The sequence below is a fragment of the Mugil cephalus genome, chromosome 11 (genome assembly GCF_022458985.1).
Source record: "Mugil cephalus isolate CIBA_MC_2020 chromosome 11, CIBA_Mcephalus_1.1, whole genome shotgun sequence".
In the NCBI taxonomy this organism is placed as follows: domain Eukaryota; kingdom Metazoa; phylum Chordata; class Actinopteri; order Mugiliformes; family Mugilidae; genus Mugil; species Mugil cephalus.
Window position 1 is genome coordinate 8385697 of NC_061780.1, and position 21915 is coordinate 8407611.

The window sequence follows — 21915 nt, forward strand, 5'->3', positions numbered from 1 at the left end:
GAGAGGACATCCTTTTGTATTTAACTTAAACATTTCATTACATTAATAGTGCCTGGTTCAGATAGTTGATACTCCCTGTGCTCAAAAGTACTTTATTAAAAGTGGGATAAATATACAACAACTGTTCAACAAGAAGGAACTATCATTGGGAACGGTTCCATGGTTACTCTGTTTTATCCATTTTAGTTATTGTTACACCTAGACCGACAAGGACAATTGCACTGAATAATCCTTTAAGCTGTGTGCTTCATTTAAAACAATTCCACCGATTAGCAAAATCGTTCCTGAGTTACACAGTTCCACTTTCTTCAAATGAGTTTATCACTATGATCAAAGCATGAAGACAGAGTTGTGTGACAAAAGACAAACATGCATGAATTTGCTCCAGACAAACTTATGAAGTTATGTTTATTCAAATCATCATATATAACTATTAACTGTACATTGTATACGCTTTCATTTTTTTTTAGTAATAATTACAATTTCATCTATAACACCATGGTCCCAGCTATGGCCATAGACGACAAAAATTTTAGGAAGGTAAACTGTCATAACTAGTCCTCTTGAACATCGAGAGTAAACATTTTGTGTTTCTAGATTCTTCTATTTGGTAATTTTCCAAGCCCAGACGTAAAATGTTGCAATCACATTCTGTATCCGTGTAAGCACAGGGAAACTGTGGTAGTCTAGCTGCATTGTGCGCTTAAAGGAATAAAATAATAGCACAACTATCATTGTGGTAAGCAAAACATTTTACTCCATTTTCTGCAGTCAGGTTTAAACAGTTCATGATCAACAGCCAGAATTTACAGGCTTATAATACAAAGGCATTGATTTGTCCAGGCAAGACCAGGACGTACAGTATGTTTCTGATGACCAAAGCAGTTGGCACATGATCTCACTACTGATTGATACATTGCACATGCTATCGATTTATACTTTGTCCAGACCAAATATATCAGCAGGTTTTATCAGAACAAAATCAATTCCTACAGCACAACAATTTCTTGTAGGGATCCAAATCTGCTGTTTGTTCTCAGTTTTCATCAATTGTTCTCAAGACATTTTATTTTTTTGTTTTTTTGTTAAATACAGGTCTGTCAGGCAAATTTATCACAGTGCAAAATGCTTTTCGTCAAGCAGATTTATCTCATGATCAAATATCTTATCTGACAACACAGCACTGCTGAATTTTCAGTGTAGTGGACTACTTTATGTCTACTGCAGGATTTTGAAGTTTCTAAAGTCAACTGTCAGTGTTTAAAATTGCAACACCATTTGATTAATGTAATGTGCTTCATTTATTAGTATCTGACCTAGGCTACCTACACTAACGCATCCATTTTCTGAAATAAAACACTGCATCTGACTGTGTTAGTTGTGTCCAGGTACTACTACGCATTCTAGTGTGATTTCCTGTGGTGCTTCAACTCCAGTTTTTGTGCAAAATAAATGCACTACTGACGACCTAACTGAGGCAGGTAATGTCTTCTAGTTACGCTTAACTCAGAGATACTGATGTAGGCTAGGTCTAAAATAGTGTTGAGGGCTAAAGCTGTGATTCTGAGATTTTTTTTTAAAAAAACAAACAGGCTAAAAGCACTGACAAAAAAAGCTTGCTTTGTTCAGACATTTTTATGTTCAATGTGTTGCAAAGACTGATATCACTGACATCATCATCATCATCGTGCATCCACGAGAGAAACAAGCAGATTATGCAAAGTAATAATGGTCCACCGTTCAACGGTGCCATCGTTCCTTCTCGAGTGATGACCACGAAAAGCTTGATCTCGCTGCTTTACACTGATTCACTAGTGTGAGCTAAAGTGTACTCGTCGCCACATCTCGTCTACTGATGCTTAACAGTGGTTGAGTAGCATGCTGAAAAGATTGTTTTGAAGTAGTTGACTGACTCTACGTAGGTGGACAAAGAAGATTCAGGTTCCTTACATAAGACAAAAGGGGCAAAGGTACAACTGCACTGTACAGTGCCAGATAAGGCATTCCTCTAAAGGGCCAAGGTTTTGGATTCAGACATCAGAAGTGGAGGTGAGGTTGAAGATAAAGGATCAGGGGCAATTGTCACGGGTGCCGACCCAAGTGAATCTCAACGTATTTTTTATGACTTTTCATGTTTAAAGACAACGTTCTCTGAATCGAATCTGATTAATCTCCATCTCAATGTAAGGCAAAACTCAGGTAGTGCTTTTCCGCATGCATACTACTACGTATACATCCAACACATGCACTCTCCGCACAAAAAAACAAAAACATAAACATTCTTTTGTTCTTCCCTCTTATTATCCCAGGCTGTGCAGTTTTCATGCTTCGCAAAGGTACGCTGAGCGTAATACAACAGCTGTGCAATGAGACGCATTTTTCATCCATTTTCAAATTCGCTATTAATCCCTGCAGTCATGCTCCAATGTTGTGTGGCTCGGTGGGTTATCCCTTTCAATAATCCCCAGAAAAGCAGTTTCTGCAATCCAGGCCAGGCTATTTTAAGTCTCTATGATACCCCCCCCCCCCCCCAGCAGAGATGACAGCGGAGATTATGTAATAAAGTAGAGTGCTGCTGATATGTCAATCACCTCAACCAGTCTCTTATCAGAATCTGGTAACCTTCACACCCGAGTCTCCAACAATGAGACGCGCCATGGACTGATGAACCTGGAAAACAGAGAGATCGGAGAAAAAAAAGGTGACTAATAATAACTACTAATAATAAAAGATATGTCACAATAACACAACACCATAGCATTTATACCTGTGTACAAATAAAATAAAATAGCTTTTCTTGAGGACTGTTTTCTCGCCAAATAATCAAGACTTATCTACACATTTATCTAGGAATTAAACTGTCAGCCCTTCAAAGCAGGGCCTAGGAGCTTGTCTACAGTTCCGACACAGATTACAGCATTTCATATAATTTCAATAAATTCAAAACCAAGCACAATTACTGTTCTTTCTGACCTGTGCTTGGAGCGGTCCGTATGGAACAAGCTCTCCGTCCACGGTGAGCGTTCCTCGCGTAGACAGAGGCTGCAGCCTGAAGGCCCTGCAGGTGACGTGGCTCACGTACGGCGAGCTGACCGAGTGGTGGGTTCCTCTTTCCATGGCAAAGAACAGCCTCAGCAGAGTGGCTCTGGAGATCCCTGCCCGCACGAACGTCAGGTGGATCAGCCCGTCGTCGAACTTGGCCTGGGGTGCGGCGTGGAGGTCGGCCCCGAGGTGGGACTGATAAAGGGCCAGGACCAGGACAAAGTCCCCTTCGATAGTGACCCAATCTTGGGTCGGGAGGGGTTGGTCGAGGGGGGGTAACAAGTCGTCCCTCGGTAGATTTAAAGGCAGTGAGACAAATGGACAGTTCTTGAATGGCCCTGCTGGTTCGGCGATATCGAAGTTAAAAGATGAGGACGGTGTGCGTAAAGAGGGCGAGGGCGAGCTCGAATTTGGGGTGTTGGGACGGGGGACGAGGTAGGACGATGAGTGTGGGGAGGCGCACGAGGGGGAAGATGGAGGTGTTGGAGACAGAGACAAAGAGAGGGAGGGGAGTTTAGGGGGGAGGGAGTTGGAGTGGGAGTGCTGGAGGAGTGAGAGGGGCCTCGGCCGGGAGGCGTTCTGGTTTTGGTCCAGGGTTTTGGGCTTGTAGGAGAAGGGAGAGTGACGGAAAGGAGACGAGATGGTGAGCGAGCGTTCGCGGGGGACATCCTGTGGATAAGCGTCTTTCTGGTAGTAGGTTCCGTTGAGATCCATGTCCTCGACCCTGTATGAAGTTTGAGAGTTTGTGTCAGCCTCCCGACTGAGCGGCTGGCTGAAGAGAGCGTCGGCTATCTGGCTCGACGGGGCTGAGTTCTTCCTGAGCACCTGTCTGGTTTCCTGAAGACCGTCCTCGTACGCGTTACAACACCTCGGCTCCTCGTCTGCCTCTCGACCCATGTCCACGCCGTAGCTCTCTCCCAGCTCTCTTGCATGCACCACTCCCTCCCCCTCTACGGAACCGCCGCTGTCTTCCCCATCCTTCCCCGTCACCTCCTCCTCCTCCTCCTCCATCTCCATGTTCCCAGAGTCTTGCTCTGCTGTTCCCTCATCTTCCCTTTCATCCTTGATCCTCGTCAACCTTTCTTCCCTTCTCATATTGCAGTCGTCCCTTTCGTTGGATTCGGAGCTCGTCCCGGACCTCTCCGAGCACGTCCCCGACTTCTCCTCCTCTGCCTCCATCTCCATCTCCCCCTCCCTCTCCTTGTCCTCCGCCAGACTGCTCGCCCTCACGACACCAGTTCCTCCTCCTCTGGCCCTCTCCCTTCTCCTCTCCCTTTCTCTTTGCCTCTCCTCCTTTTCCCTCTCTCCCTCGCCCCTGCGCAGACTCCTCTGTTCACTGATGCCCATGTCAGAGCAGGTGCGATGGATGGGCGTTCGACAGAAGCCCTCCAGGCCTTCCGTGATGCTGCGGGAGAGGGGTCTCCTCGGCGGAGGAGGCGTCACGTCCGGCGACGCGCTGACAACAGAGGGCGGCAGGAAGGACAGGCGACCCTTGTAGGATCGCAGAGAAGCTATGCGCACCAAGGTGCCGAGGGTGAAGCGAGCTGAGCCCAGGCCACGATACCTGGAATAACGAAAGAGTTCAAGAAACTGAGTGACGCCGCATGATGCTGGAAGAAATAGAGCCGTGATCGAATGAGCGAATAACAAGTAAGCGGTGAAAGCAACTGCACACCCACCTCTCACTCTCAATGTCCACATCGGACACAAAGCCCCAGGCAACAGAGAGGAAGGAAAACAGTCTCCTGGGCGCTGCGGCGCGGCTGTTGTTGGAGGGAGCGGGACTTGTTGTCACAGAGACCAGGTCCATGGGTCGGACGCCGCCTCGGCAGAGCAAAAAGCAGCAGTTCAAAAGGAGGGGCTCTCGAAGGCACATGTCATACCTGAGGGAGATATAAATATACAAAAAACAGCCCCGTTAGTCAAGATAAAGAGAGAACTGAGACAACAGTTCAATACAGCACTGAACCACTACTCAGATATCTAGTCCTAGATAACTAGGTGGCAATAATAACACAAAACACTTAGCTTTTAGTTTATGGGAAACACTTATTGGTCTGCTTGTGTTGATAAATACAAAAGGCTCCCTTACAAGAGGTCAGTGATATGTTTGGCTCATTCACACTATTTCTGTGTTCAAAAACTATTCTAAATATCTTACTGTGTCCAAAATCCTGTTAACTTGCCAGCCTCAATTACTAAATAACCAATCATAAGCTAAAAGATATGATAGGAGGATGTTCCCACCCTGCGTTATGGTTGATGGAGCCAGCCAGTGCATTGCCAGAGCCACAAGGCAGAATGCCGACGGGTGTTTTTATTGCTTGTTCCCAGTCTGGGCGCTCCATCAACCCATTAATGACCTGCAGGAAAGAAGGACGAAGGATTTAGAACATGATATTCAACAACACATCAACACATCCTCTTTGGACAGATCTTTAAATGTCACTGTGTGAGGCGCCTCACCTCATGCAGCAGGCCGTCCCCAGAAACAATGATGATGCCATCCCACTCCTGCAGAGGTATCTCTCTGATGAGCTCTCTGGCATGGTTCTGTCGTTCTGATAGAGGTTAATTCAGTTAGTGTCTATTATTGATGTCCAGTAAGTAAATACACAATATGATCTGCCTCCAGGGACAGTTTTTTTTTTTTGGTGTACTACCTGTCTGTATAAGGTTGTAGCTGATGTTGGCCTCTCTGATCATTGGCAGGATGTGGGTCTGACACCACTGCATTGCCTGGCCCCTTCCACTGAAGGGATTGACCAATAACAGTAGTCGTCTGGGACGAGGTAGCAAACTTCTTGAAAACTCTGTGTGAAGCAGAAAGGAAAGCACGAATAAGGTAAAGCCAGCTTCACCTTTGTCCGGGACAAAGAAAGCGTTTCATTGTATTTTCAAAAAGACAGCCAACTAGGACGTAAGCTAAGCCGTCACTACAGCGTTGGTACGGTTAAGCACATTCAACCATTTAAGCCTCCTGCATTTCACCCGACGGGATCGAATTCTCATCGCTCGTGGTTCGGTTCAGATACACGGTAAAAGAAATGTGTGTCATTTTAAGGACATAAATGTAAAGATGGTTAAAATGAAATGAAATTAAATTTATTCAACTTCTGTGCAGAATTAACAAAGGAAAGACACTGTGCTCGTCTCCTCAACTCGTTCTTCATCTCAACACGTGGATTAGAAACATAAATGTCTAGTTAGTGCCAACTAAGACGTAGCATGGTGGATGTCAACTGTGCAGGAAGGAGACGAAATCGCTGAAACCGCAGATAATCCCGGATTACACAACAAACTAAAGCAAATCAGCAGAAAATCCAACTAACCACAGCTGTAACGCTCACCACCATAAAAATGGACAGAATCCAGACAGCACTGATTCAGCAATGCTGAGTCGGTTAAATTAGTTATGAGTGAAGGAGTAGAAGGTAAGGGAAAAGCAGAGGACTGGGAAAAATAAAAATGCTTCATCACTGTTGGGGGAAGGGGGCTGTGATGTCATAGGTTAAGACTAAAAGAAAGCAAAAAGATTCAAGTCTAAAGAGGAGGAAAGTGAAAACAAAAGATTCTGGTTACGTATGTGACGCACAGGGTACGGTGAGAAAAGGGTAAAAACACACATGGTGAGAGTTATCTCTTTCAAAACGGAGGTCACTGAATTTAGAAAATGGGAAGGGGTGGCAAGCAGCACCAGCCACTCCACCCTCCCTGTCTCTACATTTGACTTTGAATGATACAGACTGTGTGTGAAGTACAGATAAGAAGAAGGAAATTAAAAAAAAGCACATACATGCACATACATAACAAAAAGTTACATACACATAACCTCAAGAATAAGACTTAGCGACATGAAACTGAAATAAACAAAAAATAAATACAGTGAATAACCTCACATTGTCTTCATGTGCATTAGTGTTAATCAGTGTTGTTTGTTTGGTGCTAGATAAGTAAATAAATAAATACTTAACCAATCTTGGTACCGTATACTCAGAGGCTGAGTGTGTGCTGTATGTACACAGAAGGTCTTACGTCACTGTGAAGTTATACTTAGCAGACATTAACAAAGGAGGCATAAATCAAAGCAGAATGAGGCAGCATTGTGTGAACTTCTATAGCAAAAAACATGAAACCAAGTCTTGGTCATGGAGACAAATGTAAAGGTCAGATAAGGGAGAAACACTTATCTGGGGTAATAAAGCCATTTAATGTACCAATGATCAAGGTCCCTTAGTAAAATTAGTTTGGGTAACAGACGAATAAGATCTATTTCAGCTTGATCCATCAAAATGTACATGCGTGGGACAAGAAGGAACAAATGACGTAAAGAGAATGTGGTTCATAGAAAAACATATAGAAATAGAAAACGTTTGTTGGTGATTAAAAGGGAAGTGAATCAGAATACTGACTCATCCTGAGAATGATCCGCTATGGCCCTTGGTGTTCGCAACCATTCATAAGCTACTGTATCTTAAGCTACATCATCAGGACATACTGACATGAAAGCTGTCTCAGAACCCACAAAATGCACGCACTTACGTAACGTGTAGTTAAAGGGTAAAAAGCAACAACGTGGACGGACGAGCCCAGAAAACACACTCACCGGTGTCAGCAGTCACGGTCACATCTCTGAGTAGACACTGCACGGCGGCCGACCACCTCTCCGCTTCGGGCCTGCTCTCCGCCAGGTAGGCCCTCACCTGCCGGCGCCGGGACACCCCTTTCCGCCGCTTCCCCGGAGGGTACCAGTACAGCACCAGCAGGGGGGGCGCCGGGGAGCGAGGGCAGCTGCACCCCACCAGCTCCGACAAAGGCAGCAGGAGACGGGCTTCCTTTCCAGGCCGCGGTGACAGGCGCTGAATATGTATGTGGGTGTGCGTCAGCGTCAGGGCATAGTTGGACGCCGGGGCCGGAGTCGGGGAGGCAGCGGGGGAGAGCCCTCCTGGACCACCAGGGCTGTTGGGGCAGCTGTTATTGTTGCTGTTGCTGCCTGATCCCCAGCTGGCAAACTGCCCGTGAAGGAGGGCTTCCGCTGGAGAAGGTGAGGAAGGGTCTGGAGATCGCATCCTCGATGCTCAGATGGACAAAGTTTATCAGTCTGATGAGCTTCAGGTTATAGTCTTCTACAGTTTGGGGATTGAGTGGACAGATCTTTAAGGTTCACCAGAGGAAATGTGTCTGAATGTCTGTCTTGAGAACTTTATCCCTGAAATCTCTTCAAAATGGTTTCTTACTCTTCAGTGCTTTAATTCAAGAGACAACGTCTTCTGTCCCCCGTCTATCCGTTCCAGATATGTCTTCACTTGAAAAGAAACGAAAACTTCCTGCAGTTTAGCTTCTTCTGTTTAGAGTATTTATCCAGTACAGATGAGAACTGCTAAACACCAGTCTTTGCGTCACAGTTAGAAAGCTCCCATCACAGTTTGATCTGAGGACGTCAGCTTCTACAGTTTGCTGCCAGTTTGAAAGGTGGACACGCAATACTTCAACATATTCAGAGACCACGAGTCTTAAAAATGTAAAATCAGTCAACTCAACAAAAGTGTTCTTCACAAAGATTGCATAAGTACAAAAATAAGTTTACATTTCAACTTAATGCCGCCTACTGTGATAGCAACATAAGGCAACCTAGCAGCTGCTTACATTAAGAATAAAACTTTAAATAATTACACAAATGGACAAAACTGAAACTCTTAGTTGCATTAAAAATATATCCATTAAGTAGGCATAAGACAAAAAAAAAAAGCAAACACACCTTGTTTAGACAAGGAGGCTATAACAATTAAATTAAATTAATGCACAACTAAAAATGTCTGTAAAGTATCTTGCATGGTAAGTGCTGCCTGCTTTATAATTAATGCCACAAAGATATGATAAGTGCAGGTACATCAAGACCTTTGATACCTCTATTGCTATCTTGAATCTCATTGATAAATGCAACGCAGACAAGACACGTGACAAGGTCAGTCCCTAGACAGTAGTGTGATACATTAAAGTTTCATGTCCCAAAAACTGACACGCTCCACAAGAGGAGGGTCAGCACAAAGTAAGACAGGTGAGGCAACAATAAAGACAAAAAACAAAAACAAAAAAAAAGAACACGAAAACAAAACAAAACACAAACAAGGAGACAGTTCTAGGTGGGTCCTTCGTTTATGTCATCTTAGCGTCCTTTAGTCAATCCTCACGTTCCCTCACGAAGGTCTCTGTTCCTGTGTGAGGAAGAACAGTCAATTGTAAAAGTGGCACAAAAACACAAACATGAGAAAAGAGAAAAGAGCACGTACTGAATAAAAGGGTCCCTGTCATTCGCCTGCAATTTACTGTGCGGAGGAAAATACTTCTGCACCACACTTCTTAGAGCAGAACATGTACAGATAAGGGGAGGAGATTACGATTACAGCATGAAGCAATCCAAGAGGCATCACACCCCCTGACCTTAGGTGCGTCTACACCGAAGTATATAGCATGACTAAGAGTCACACACACACTCAACGACTGTGCTGAGACACCACATTGTTTCGGATGAAAGGTTGCTCGACAATGACCGCACTTGGTTGGCATTTTCACATTAAGGGCTTCTGCCAAACAGGATTTGGGGACACAGGGTTTCTTTCACAATTTTAGATTTCAAAAACTGCTGACCTAAGTGGTAAAGGAATTTAGAGGTTTTGCAATAAGAGTCAGCATTTAACAACCTTAGATGAAAAGCCAACTCAATAATGGTCAACATAACTGAGGTGAATAAAAGTATAATAACCGGACTATCACTGTGGGACATCTGTACACTCTATATTAATAACGGCTTTCTTTATGCCAGTCAGGAAATATAAGGCAATCTGCAGTGCAGACACAATCAATACTTGGCTGATGTCCTACCCTGATAAAAGTCACAGAAAAGGACCTGACTGATGCCCATTGTTGCACCTTACGTCCTTGAAGCACAGGGCGGGGACCCCCACAAATAATAATATGCACAGGCTAAGTTTATCTCCCACACAATGAGGCTGTTGTTGAGTGACTTCTGGGTATTTTGGTCAACATTAAGCTGGGATACGCTTTGAATTCGGCAATCTCTTTTAACCAAACGGACCTAGAAGCGGTATTATCAGGTCGTCGGGTGGTCTAATGGGAAACTAAAAGCTGCTCCACTGTTAAACTTTAGTCGATGTTGTCCAGCTAGTGCTAGCAGTTTGACAGACTGTTAGCCAGCTAGCTCACTCACTCTACTTCAGCTGGATTTTACAGTAAAGCCGAAGAGTTAACTGTAAAATCCATCACATCCTCTAAACTACGTATGACAAAGCAAGAGTTTGTAATTATATTTTAATTGACGCTAAATAAAGGAGCTAGCAGGACGTTAGCCCCTGTAACCTGACCACAGCAACACAGCACTGACCAGTCGACCTGTAGACCAACTTTAAGACAACTTACTACAGTACTGAAAAGCTATTTAATTTAAAACCGAGTCCACAGTGTCTTCATAATATGAAGCTCTTGTTTAAGTCGATGCCTTTGATTTCTAGTTGGGTTTTACATGGTACCCAAGTTAGCGCAGATAGGTTAATATGGCAGTGTTAGCTAGCGGGCGTTACGGTCCGCTTCCATCTACACGAGTAAAAGGACAAACTAATTATATGCGCGTACCATTATTGCCTCTACGGCTTTGCTTTGAACCAAGTAGAAACAAACACAACGCAACCAAAGAAGCCACAGATTACCTCATGTTGTCTCCGGTCTCAGGCTGTGTAGCCGCGGCTCGGTGGGTGCAGGAAGTGTCTGGAGACGAGGCAGCAGCAGCAGCTTTGAGCGGCGGAGAGGAAATCCAATGACGATAAGGAAAACATTGCAACACCCACCGACATTCTCCAATCATTGACAGGCCACCACTTCCTGGCTAAGTCATTTGTTATCAGGCCAGCTGATAAATACTGATCGAATAATTCACCCTTTAACATTTACATTAAAACTGGCGTAATTGAGAGAAAAACAGCTGCGGCCACATCAGAGTCTTCTTCTGTGATGTTAATCAGAGTGCCGGGGTCTGCTTAAATGTATGTTATCACATGTTAACAACACTGTCAGGGAAGGCTGAAGAAAGAACAAAGAACTCATTTTTTGTACAGCCAAATCTTTTATTTGTGTCAGATTGCATGGAACAACAAAACAGACTAGTTCTTGTAGCCACGGCTGGCTCTGCGACCACGAGCTCTCTCGAACTTCCTGCCCTTGGAGCGGACATAGGGCCTAGAAAGAGACAAAACAATTGTTTAATACCAACATCATTAAAGACAAAGCCAACGCTGATCAACGCAACAATACACGCACGTGTAAAAGCTCAATTCTTCCATAGAGCTAAATAATAGGCATTGTTTGTTGTTTTCATTGTTTTCTCACACTACGCAACTTACAGGCAGCGTCATTGTTACCTTTTATAGTAAAGTGTTCGCGTCTTATTGTGAATCATCATTAAACTATGTTGATAGGACATGAGTACCAGCCCGGTAACTTCTACACATCTAACAAAAGGTGGAATGTAAGAGACATTTCTTCCCGAAAACAAGTGTCAGATCATTGTCAACAATACATTCCTTCTTGCTACTGTAACAGCTCGGTGACAGACATGGAGGTTACGTCTCAATAATTAATGTTCTTCATTACTTAGGTATGTTTTTTTCTTTGGCGGCTTGATGACTGGATTCTACACAAAACGTTTTCTTTAAATTATAATATTACTATAAAACATAGAAGTGATGTCACAACATAATGAGAAAACAAATACTGGCCACAATATAAGGTAGATGTGCACATTGACACGTCCGAGCTACAAATTACCCCAAATTGTGATGAAAAAAAAAAAAAAAAAAAAAAAAAAAAGAGATTTCCAATTCTGTTTTTTTTGCTACCCTGACAGCCTGACTAAAGTAACAACTGAACACATACTTGGTGTGGCTGTGAGGAGTTCCAGGGGCTTTTCCAAAGTGCCTGTACACCTCTCTTCCCTTGCGGGGTCCTGAAAAACAAATAGTAGAAGTTAAATACAGATATAAATGCTAAACACACCTCAAACACTTTATTGACCATCAAGGTTGAAGGTTTAGACAGGCTATAAGGGAAAAAAAAAACAAAAAAATACAAAACACCTTAAACACCTATATTTAGCTATATTTAATATAAAACTGCAGCTGACCCTAAGACCCTCACACATATATAGTGTGTATATGTATATAGCAGCTTCTCCTGCAGCCTCTCTTGTAATGAGAAGTATAAATTATATACCAATAATTTTCACAGCAGAATCACTACTAGAACACCAGGACATACTACATGGAGTTACTGGTATTGTTTGGTAATTCTTTGTTCCACCAAAGTTTAACTGAGAAAGTCGGTTCGTATCCAAAAATAACTTTTAAAAGGAAATGCTCAGGTGGCAGCACTAAGGCGATAACAAAAGCAACACTCGTGTCCAGTATTCCCAAGAACGGAAAGGAAGTAAGATATCCAGAAAGTGTTTGTCAGGTGTACATCACTTCACATCCGTCTTCAGAAAGCAACCAGATAGAAATAACTTGCACATCATTTAACAACAAAGCAGAACGAATCTAAGTAACAGCAGCATGTCCGGGGTTTCTGTAAAAGCATATACTGCATGACCCCAGTTGCAAATAAATAAGTGCAACAACAGTTAGTTACCTGACAGCAGCACTGTGCCATGTCCTTTGGGAGTAGCCAAAGCCAGCTGGTCAAAGGTCATCACCTGGCCTCCTGCCTTCAGGATCCTGCGGCGGGCACCGTCAGTAACCCTCAGAGCGCAGATCTGCAAGACAACAGGACATGTGGACTACTGCAAAGACAAACGGTCACCAAATAAGGAAATTGATAACTGAATTAAAAGGCTTACCTTGAGCTTGGGGATCTCCTGAATCCTCACATCATCAGTGACTGTTCCCACGACAACAGCAATTTTGTTCTCTCTGCCTGCAAGCTTCATCTTACGGATCTTGTGGGGAGAAAAAAAAAAACACAGGAAGATTCAACATTAATATCAACATTTAATACTTGCCCTGATTCTTGATTAGGTCTTTGGTAAATATACAATGTGTTAGTGGTTGGGTGACAGTAATTGCAAGTAGATCTGACCTGATTTTTATTTTAAGCATTAGCCTTAAAGCTAATGGGAATACACATTAGTTAGTTAGTACACAAGTTAAACTCAATCCCTCAAACATATCACCAGCGAATAAGCCTAGTGCATAAGCATGTGTCACTACACCATAGTGGCTGAATAAATTAGACTCAACAGAAACGATTTAATATCAGCAAACCAACTGATGTTTGTCAAATTGCTTAGAAAATACTACAATCAGACTTAAACATGACTACAATGGGTCTGGGCCTTTACTCTGCACATGGATGCTTCCAAGGCTCAAGTTATAATCTGAGCTAAGTGCAGGCATCTATAACAAATGTCAGGGTGGAAATAAATTACCTAAATAATAACTCATTTGTGTACTCAAGTTGGTAAGCTTACTATGTTTCAGAACTTCTTTCTGCCCTCATCAGGATGCACACAACTGTTCATGGTTATGAAGCCACTTTCTTTTGTAACCACTATTATTTACATAATCATACCGACATTTATTCGTAGATGTAGAGCATCAACCTGATTAAGATGTAGGTGGAAATGCATATTAATGCAAGGTGTAAACACATAAATACAGGTGGATGCTCGTATTCAGGCCACATGTTAATGCCAGTTCTGAACCTGACCAGTAACACACTACACCGTAGACAAAAAGGAGGATTCATTGGTGTTTGACAAGGTGGGACAAAAGTCTCATACTGACCAGGCGGGAGACGGAGATGGGAGGCCTGTTGGTCCTGCTCATGAACAGTCTCCTCAGGACAACCTTGTTGAAGGGAGCACTAGAGCGACGGGCCAGGAACCGGTACAACTGTAAGAAACCAGCAAGATTAGGAATTAGGTTAGGAATACCTGTGATCAGATTATTAAAACTCACAACCAGACACCTCAAGGTAATTAGTATCACCAATGTTATTTCCATGTGCAGAATCTGAGCATAACTTACCTTGACCAGGAGCCTGAGGTAGATATCCTCGCTCTTAGGTTCTTTCCTGTGAACCTTACGGTCCTTGTTGTGCCTGATGTCGACTCCCTTTGATAGTGAACACAAACATTAATGTATTGAACAGTCAACAACCAGCACCTACAAGATAAATCTGACACCTTAGCTCCACTGCTAATCTTAAAGGGTGTATTTAACTAGACCGATATTAGCGCAGAACTAACATTACAATACGAAGAGTTAAAGTTAGTAGTAAAACACACTACATATTTTCCATACATAATTTCAGCATCCAACACGTAGCAGAGGCCGGTTCACACGTTGACACTGTTAGCTAACCGCTAACATGCTCAAGAGGGAAAACAAACCAATACTATTAAGTTTGGCTGGGTTTGACATTTTTAAACACACGTGAACCTTGGCGAAACACAAACTGCGACTTGGCAGAATATTATTAATTCAGGGCTCGTTTAGAAATAACTTCAGGTCAACCTCAAGGCTTAAAGTGGCTGCCTGTCGGTTGGAAAAGTGGGTAAGCTAATGTAAATTACATGGTCAAATAACACGAAATTATCACAGGGTAATATCGTATATGATGTTATGAACATATAAATGTCCCCGTTCATAAGATAAAGGTATTTAATTCAAAGGATGACCGTGGATTCTTAAGCTATCACATTTTTAAATTTCAGATAGCGGCACCTACCATCTTGGACTCAGTACGAAAAGGGAAAAGGAAGGGCAGAGTTCTCGCGATAAACTGTGAGCTGAAATCTCGGGCGTCTGATTGGCTACAGGGTATGCGCTTCCTGGCAGCCTCGATCAAAACAGCTGTGATGATTTAGGATGTCGCCTCCAGTGGTAGAAAGAGAAAGAGAACGAGGAAGAGAGGGTATTTTCCTATGTGTGTTATTATTATTATTATTATTATCTCATTTGAATTATGCTTATTTAATGCTTATCTAAATCACAAGTACACATCTATTCATTTGCTACAAATAATACCAAGTACAAAACATACATTTAACATGCAAAACATTTAAATTTTGTTTTTCGATTTTATTAAATGTCATTTAAAGTAATCCTAATCATCTTCCATTTTGCACAGTGGCAGAACTTATGCACGTTCAAAGACATCTGGGAGCAAGGAAGATGAATATTTTAGCAATATTTTAATTCATTCATTCATGTTATTGTATACTACAGCTATCAGTTGGATTATTCATCAGTTGCAAATTTGTAAAAAATGTTATTTTAATAAATTACTTTACAATAATGAAAATGTACAATAATGAAAATTAATAAATAACATTGTATTTATCAAAAATGAATACATATTTCAAATTTTAGAGACAAAATGCAAAGTACACTGTTAAGATTGTGTGAGAAAGAAAAAATAGATTTACTGACCAATTTATATCTTGATAAAAATATTTGAATAAAAATTAAGAAAAGCTTTATTGGTTAGAAAATATATGGCATCATTGACAAAGTTATCCTTCTTCAGGATGTACTGAAAATCCAGCAGTAACATGAGAACGGATGCAATGTTCTCTAAGACAGGGGAATTAAACTACACAGCTGATACAAGATGTGACCATTATCTCCTCAGTTTATTTAATTTGTCTTAACAAAAGTGACAATAAATATCATCATTTAAAAAAAAAACTTTAGGTGTGAGGGTGAAGTTTATTCAAGTTTGTGGTTCCGCTGCTGTCTGAGGTGACACAGGAAGATTGTGAAAGTCAGTGCGATTCCTCCCAGAAACACTGTCCGTGCCACCGGCGGGACGAAGGCAAAGTTTACTGCCTACGGTGAAAGAAAAGACAAAAAAAGATGAATGTCTACGCATTTCTATGAACTGGTGTGTGGAGAAAAAATAACTCACCTGCATTGTGGACCAATACACGACTCCAGCCTAAAGATTAATAGACATTAATTAATAAATATACTTGGTATAACATGTAACCACTACGATCACCAGGGCAAACTATGACTTTGTATGTACCTTATAAGATGTCCAGAATTTTTGTCTCCAGTCTTCAAGTGGATCATGTTTGTTTTCTAGTAAACTTAGACCTGAAACAAAAAGGCTGATTTTGATCCCAGAGATTCAATCAAAATAAAATGATAACACTGATAACAAGTCTGGAACTGTCAAACAACTTTTTTTTTTTTTTTACTTGGGGTTCATCTTTCAGTCAGTACACACAGATTAGGTCAGCACATGACAGTAGGAGATTTTAATACAGACAAACTATTCAACTGACATTTAATATATGAAAAACAAAGCTGACAAAAGTCAATAATGACAGAAAGAGACATAGAATATGACACAAACCACCTTCCGTATACAGACACTGCTGATTTTTAAAATCATATACTGATAAATATTTAATGGTTATATTTTGCCAGCAGCAGGGAAAAAAGACACTTTGTCAAAATGTAAACTTGTATTGGACTTTTTATTCACACCCTATGTCATGTTTGGCATTTGATTCCTGAACTTTTTTTATGCCTTTGAAAATATTAAATTTTTAAAAAAGAAGAAGAAATAAATAATGTCTTAATAATCTATTTAGAAACACGATTCTCCTCATTATTAGTAATTATTCTGCCCTGTAGCTACATTTTAGTAGGTACATTTTGTGTCATATTCTCCTATTTAATCATGACACAAAGAGGAGTTTATATTTCACAACGATAGATATTCTGACCTTTCAAGGGTGATTCTCATTTAATTGAGCTTTTTTTGGGGGAAAACTATAGTGATTGGGATGTGTTTGTTTGGTGTCATTTCTACATTTCCTAGGAGGAGATTGTAATTAGGACTCCAGCAGCTACAGCAACGAACCCATTTCCATAGTAACAGCCAATGACCTACTCTCAGAGACAGAAAAAGAGGAAAAGATGATGCATGTGCTGTATTGTTATAGTGAGCAAGATTTATGCTGGAAGTTTTCCAGGTCTCCACTGGAAGGAATGCTGGAAATACAGAAACAGCTGAAAGATTTAGTGCAGTTGTGTGTTCAGAGAACTTGTCCTACTTTAAGTTGTGACTGACCAGAAGATGGATTTACAGTACGTGTATATTTGAAGTATGAGGTATAAGGAAAATCACAGATCAGTAAAGTGAATCTGAATATTTGAAGCCGCATGGGCATTAAGAGGAATGAATTCAAAAGTCTTCATGACAAACTTACCTATGTAAAAGGCGCTGATGGTGAGCGGCGCTGCAATCAGCTGATCCACCACAACTTTCCCGGCCACTGCCTTCACTCCACCTCCCGGCAGCATCCTCTCCAGCCCTCTAAGCCAGTGATAGTTGAAGTTGGCATGGAAACAAAAGCCGACGGTAGCCACTCTGGCTGTCTGACGCCAGTCGATACCAGCTGAGTCCTCGGGTGTGGATCCTGCCTTGGGTTTCCTGCCCAGCACGCTCTGCTGTATCAGGTCAGCGGAGGCGAACAGCGTTGTGTATCCCAGGACGTTACTGATGTACGGGTGAGCTTTGAACACAGCCCAAACCCGGTTCATGGTGAATCAATCTGATGAGGGAGAGAATTAAAGCTGACTTCATCCAACAATGGGCCGCTGAGTGTCACTGAATTACACTATTAGTGTCTAGTATTAGTCGAACCTGCCTTTCAGTTTGTCTCTTCTCACTCTTCTTCAATTTCCAAAGCCGAAGAGACACAAAGTCTTCTCTGATAGGTCCTGTTGCACGGGGAGGAGGAGCAGAGGTAACTCTAGAAGTGACGGAGGTCTTCTCACCAGGTCAAAGTTCTGCCACTGGTGCAGGGAATGTGTGATAAAACCTTTATCAGCCTGCCAGAGGAATCTGAGAAAACAGCACATGTGAGGAACGATACAGAAGTTACAGACTAAGCAATAATCTGCAGCCTGTACCAGAGGAGTTATGTCAAACTCATCCGACTCAATCAACCCATTGCACACGCTAATTTTATGACACGGCGATTTATTGTGGCTGTCATGCCTTACCTTATAAACAAGATCACTTGAGTAATTTCTGCAGTGACTGGGTCAGACAGCAAGCATGACTTACACTGGTAAGTCGGCAGCGTAGCCTTCTGGTTGGAAGCACATGTGTTATGTGCTATAAATAGGTGCCACTCCTGCAGCTGTGGTTCCCTCCTTCAAGTAAAACTTAAAATCCACAAGATCTTGACCATTTGATGAGGCCACAGGTCATGTTATTGCATTTAGAAGCCGTGTTGATGACTGCACAGTCAGATGTTGTTGGGAAAAAAAAGAAAAAAAAACGCAATCTACAAGTAAAATGATTTAAATTTGAAATTGCCAAACTTGTTTGTTGTTATGTTGAGGCAAACTTATACAACTGCCAAATGTTACTTTCATTTTGAAAACCCAACAAACATTAAAGAATAAAAAATATAAGTCAGTAATAAGGAACCATTCATTCATTTATCCATTTTCTATAACTGCTTGTCCTCTGGAGGGTTGGAGTTATTATTATTTTTTAAAATGTCAACAGCAAAATGTGCAAATTAAAATGTGGAAGCAAAATAAATAAATAAAATACATCATGCCTGGTATTTTTATTTTCCATTTGAGTAAAAAGGGCAGCATATTCACCCACCTGCTGCCATAGATATGTAAAATTCTGTACTTGGAAGGTGTGCTATTGAATTGTAAAGGTCAATTAAAGCCACTAGCAACCATCTTAGCTCTTCCCTCTGAGAATGTGATAATTAGGGCCAGAGTTTAAGCTGATCAATTAAGGGCTTGTTAACTGCCTCAACTGGTGCGTTTGTGTCTCCCAGTATTTAACAAGCTGCTTTTAGTGTGCCACACAATGGAGACGTGTGCCCACACTTCCACAAGTGGTTGACTTCTCAGATAATTGCCTCTTTCTTTTCAGAGCCTCTCATCGTGTCTCACTTCCTCTCCCGCTATCAATTTGTGAAGTTGGATTCCATTCATACTGCCGGACACACAAAAAAAAAAGGAATTTGAGCATTTGCATTGGGCACCGATGTCGTTGAATTAATTCGTACACACAGGCCGAACAATGCAGGCGCACACATACATCAACACAAATCACCACCACACCTCTCTCCGGAGCAGCCACCTCCTTGGTCTTCACGTCAGTTTGTAGGAAGAACAGGAGAAGCACCGCAGCCTGCAGACCAAGAGGTAATAAAGGTTTTTTGTTATATGTGATAGTGTTGAACCTATACAGAACAGCTATGGATCCTGTTTTAAAAAATACCTGTCATTAGTTGTCAAGGTCAGTTTTCAGTTGTTCCTATTTCATTTTCTCATGTCTTTTTTTTTTTTTTTTAAAACTTGATCTTTCATCTCACACAGGCTTTCCTTAGTAGGACAAATTAAATATGTACATTAACTCAAGCACTGTCCTTTTTATGCATTTTTAAGGTGCTTCAGATGAGTATTTATAGATAATTACTACTATCAAACTGAATTTCAGAGGTACCTTTGAACCCTAAACAGCTTTACAGCTTAATTGTTAGCTTAATAGCATAATTGCCTAAGTCACTTTTGACTGAATATCAATTAAAATACCAATGTGCTTGCTAAAACTTGTATTTTTTCTTGTTTTCCAAAAACACTCAAGTGACTTGGGCAAATATGCTATCACGATAATGATATTTAATGTTTTATATGCACTGTAAAGTGTATAAAACTTGTGGACCTTTTCAAAAAAACATTTTCTTCAGAACATTTTGCGGTGCCTTACAGTTATGTAATATGTCATGCAAGAGCTCTTTTTACTTATTTAAGATTTTAAAATCAAGAATTACCATTATACTGTTCAGGTATTACACATGTCAAGATCTGAAGCTTCGTCTTCTATGATTATTTTTCAGTCGCTAAATTCTCACTCAATTTAATTCTTGTGGTCACTGTAAGAGCTCTGCAGTGTCTGCCACCTGCACTACAGATGCACTTCAGACCTCTGTTTGCAGTAACTGTCTGACAACTTCTGATCCATCCACACAGCTTGAAAATAAATGAGCATTTGAATTAGAGATTCCTAAACTTTTTATCTGTGGATACCCTTCGAAATGGAAACCCAGCTGTTTAGATTTACATGTACTGTATGTTCTTATATATTTTTTTGTTTATGTTGTCTTTACTGATCGTTGGGCCTAGCTGTTCTCAGACATGCGACCACCCATCTCTGTGAGCCTGGAGCCTGGGTTGGAGCGAGGGGTCCCATGGGGACGAGACCTCTACACCTTTGTAACTTCAGCGGCAGGTCACATGATGAGGACCCTGCAGAAACCCCGGAAGAACCGCCCGTCCAAACGCCAGGTCAACCACCGCCGCTTCCTGCACAACATGATTCAGAGGTGTGTTGGCCCGTCACATAAAAACTCAAGAGAGGGAGTTGTCCAAGCAGTGGCATTTAAATCCCACACAAATCTAAGGAGTCAGACATTATTTGATGTTCTGAAGTGTACTACCTCTTCACGCCTAATCTGAGAATGAACCAATAAGAGTACTTGAATTTCAAGGAATAGTTTAGCGTTTCTGAAAATTTGCCTTATTTTAGAAAGTTGCTACCTGATATTTTGTCACATTTCTTGGTTGTCGTCCCTATGAGGTTTCCTGGGAAACAACAGTCAAGGTAGCCATGTAAGAGATAGTCCAGCTTTGAAGACAACGGGCTGATTTAAAAAGGGCATGAACACTTGTGCTGTTGGATATTGTCAGACCCCCTACAGTTCAAACTAAACAATCTATTAACTAACTGAGGAATAGTTTCACATTTTGAAAATATATACTTATTTGCCTTTCACCTTGTAGTTGAGTGAAGGAAATTTTAGCTAGCAGCCCGTTAGCTTAGCATATACACAGTGGATACAGTGAAAGCTAAGACAATCTGTCAATTTAGGAAGTCAGTGTACTCAGCTAAGAAATAGGCCAACTTATAACGTAAAACCACAGGATGTTGGTTTAAAACATGTGGATGTAATATAATGCATTACCGACAGGCAGACTGTTCATTTGGACAGCTTCTACAAAGCTAAGCTAATCATCTGCTAAATCTTTAGCTTCATATACATGATAGCAGTTCTGAAATTGGTTGGTTGAAGTCATAGAAATGTTGGGCACCTTCGTCTTAATGCGTCACAGCTACCGTCTTGACTTTCCGTCTATTTCTTTGATCTGTCTCTGTCCACAGAAAGTTTGCAGACATTGAAGCAGCAAACCACCGGCTAGCATCTGCTCTTTATGTGAACGAGGAGGACAAAAACACGTCCTCCCTGTCGGGACACAAGCCGGAGACTCCCGATCAATCAGGTGGCCCGTCTCAAAGTGGCTGTCCACAAGACCCAGACAAAGGCAGTGTTCACACAGACACAGACAGCATCTCGAAGCTGAAGAGCGGCGTCTCCTCTGACTTGTGTGAGGTCGGTGAAAAGAGACAACCGGACTTGGGACGTCTTTGTAATCATCATACCATGTCACAGCCTTCCACCTGCATAGCTAGAATAAACAACCAGAACAAAAGGAGACAGAAAAAAAACAGCAGAAGTCAAAGACTGGTTGAGTTCACGTCTCTGAGCTCCCCAAAGGGTATGGACTTCTATCACAGAACAGAGCTGTTTCATAATGAGTATTACAATGATGAGAGTCAATTTAAACCGGTTTACGGTTTCTCAGAAGACACTCAACCACTGAATGACTCCAGTTTTATTCAGTTTGCCCAAAACGTGGACTCCTCTCCTTCCTTTTCTCCAGAGCTCTCCCCGTTGTCCCTGGACTCCTG

The 21915-nt window shown here is 41.7% G+C and overlaps 3 protein-coding genes across 4 annotated transcripts; all 3 read right to left on the minus strand.

Annotated features, from left to right (window-relative positions):
* Nucleotides 1–378: 378 nt before the first annotated feature.
* sphk2 (sphingosine kinase 2) lies at nucleotides 379–10856 on the minus strand. The gene is made up of 8 exons (XM_047599622.1): nucleotides 10767–10856; nucleotides 7649–9257; nucleotides 5706–5855; nucleotides 5509–5603; nucleotides 5290–5405; nucleotides 4722–4925; nucleotides 2974–4606; nucleotides 379–2670 (listed from the first exon to the last, which is right to left on the minus strand). Exons 2-8 carry the CDS (start codon nucleotides 8109–8111, stop codon nucleotides 2608–2610), a joined length of 2724 nt encoding a protein of 907 aa, XP_047455578.1. The 5' UTR covers nucleotides 8112–9257; nucleotides 10767–10856; the 3' UTR covers nucleotides 379–2607.
* A 303-nt stretch (nucleotides 10857–11159) lies between these two features.
* Nucleotides 11160–14967, minus strand: rpl18 (ribosomal protein L18). Its single transcript, XM_047599625.1, has 7 exons — nucleotides 14839–14967; nucleotides 14136–14222; nucleotides 13893–14000; nucleotides 12947–13045; nucleotides 12739–12862; nucleotides 11989–12058; nucleotides 11160–11292 (listed from the first exon to the last, which is right to left on the minus strand). The coding sequence occupies exons 1-7, from the start codon at nucleotides 14839–14841 to the stop codon at nucleotides 11217–11219; spliced, it is 567 nt and encodes a 188-aa protein (XP_047455581.1). The 5' UTR covers nucleotides 14842–14967; the 3' UTR covers nucleotides 11160–11216.
* A 222-nt stretch (nucleotides 14968–15189) lies between these two features.
* Nucleotides 15190–18348, minus strand: si:ch211-120k19.1 (uncharacterized protein LOC563199 homolog). 2 transcript variants are annotated; one of them, XM_047599046.1, is made up of 6 exons: nucleotides 18135–18348; nucleotides 17773–17973; nucleotides 17336–17680; nucleotides 16141–16211; nucleotides 16021–16050; nucleotides 15190–15941 (listed from the first exon to the last, which is right to left on the minus strand). In XM_047599046.1, the coding sequence occupies exons 3-6, from the start codon at nucleotides 17667–17669 to the stop codon at nucleotides 15822–15824; spliced, it is 555 nt and encodes a 184-aa protein (XP_047455002.1). In that variant the 5' UTR covers nucleotides 17670–17680; nucleotides 17773–17973; nucleotides 18135–18348; the 3' UTR covers nucleotides 15190–15821. The 2 variants fall into 2 exon arrangements, with proteins under 2 accessions (XP_047455002.1, XP_047455001.1); XM_047599045.1 differs by having other exon boundaries at nucleotides 17777–17973; nucleotides 18135–18347.
* Between the last annotated feature and the right edge of the window lie 3567 nt (nucleotides 18349–21915).

Bases quoted from the DNA above. Each gene is read 5' to 3' on its own strand.
- si:ch211-120k19.1 (XM_047599046.1), bottom strand. From the start codon at position 17,669: ATGAACCGGGTTTGGGCTGTGTTCAAAGCTCACCCGTACATCAGTAAC. The intron at 16,212-17,335 runs GTAAGTTTGTCA...TTTTTGTTTCAG, and splicing joins CATCAGCGCCTTTTACATAG to GTCTAAGTTTACTAGAAAAC. The intron at 16,051-16,140 runs GTACATACAAAG...ATTAATCTTTAG, and splicing joins AATTCTGGACATCTTATAAG to GCTGGAGTCGTGTATTGGTC.
- sphk2 (XM_047599622.1), bottom strand. From the start codon at position 8,111: ATGCGATCTCCAGACCCTTCCTCACCTTCTCCAGCGGAAGCCCTCCTT. The intron at 5,856-7,648 runs GTGAGTGTGTTT...TGCTTCACACAG, and splicing joins GACCGTGACTGCTGACACCG to AGTTTTCAAGAAGTTTGCTA. The intron at 4,607-4,721 runs GTGGGTGTGCAG...TCGTTATTCCAG, and splicing joins GTGGACATTGAGAGTGAGAG to GTATCGTGGCCTGGGCTCAG.
- rpl18 (XM_047599625.1), bottom strand. The intron at 12,059-12,738 runs GTAACTAACTGT...TTTGTTTTTCAG, and splicing joins TGGCACAGTGCTGCTGTCAG to GACCCCGCAAGGGAAGAGAG. The intron at 11,293-11,988 runs GTATGTGTTCAG...GTCTCTTTCTAG, and splicing joins ACTCCTCACAGCCACACCAA to GCCCTATGTCCGCTCCAAGG.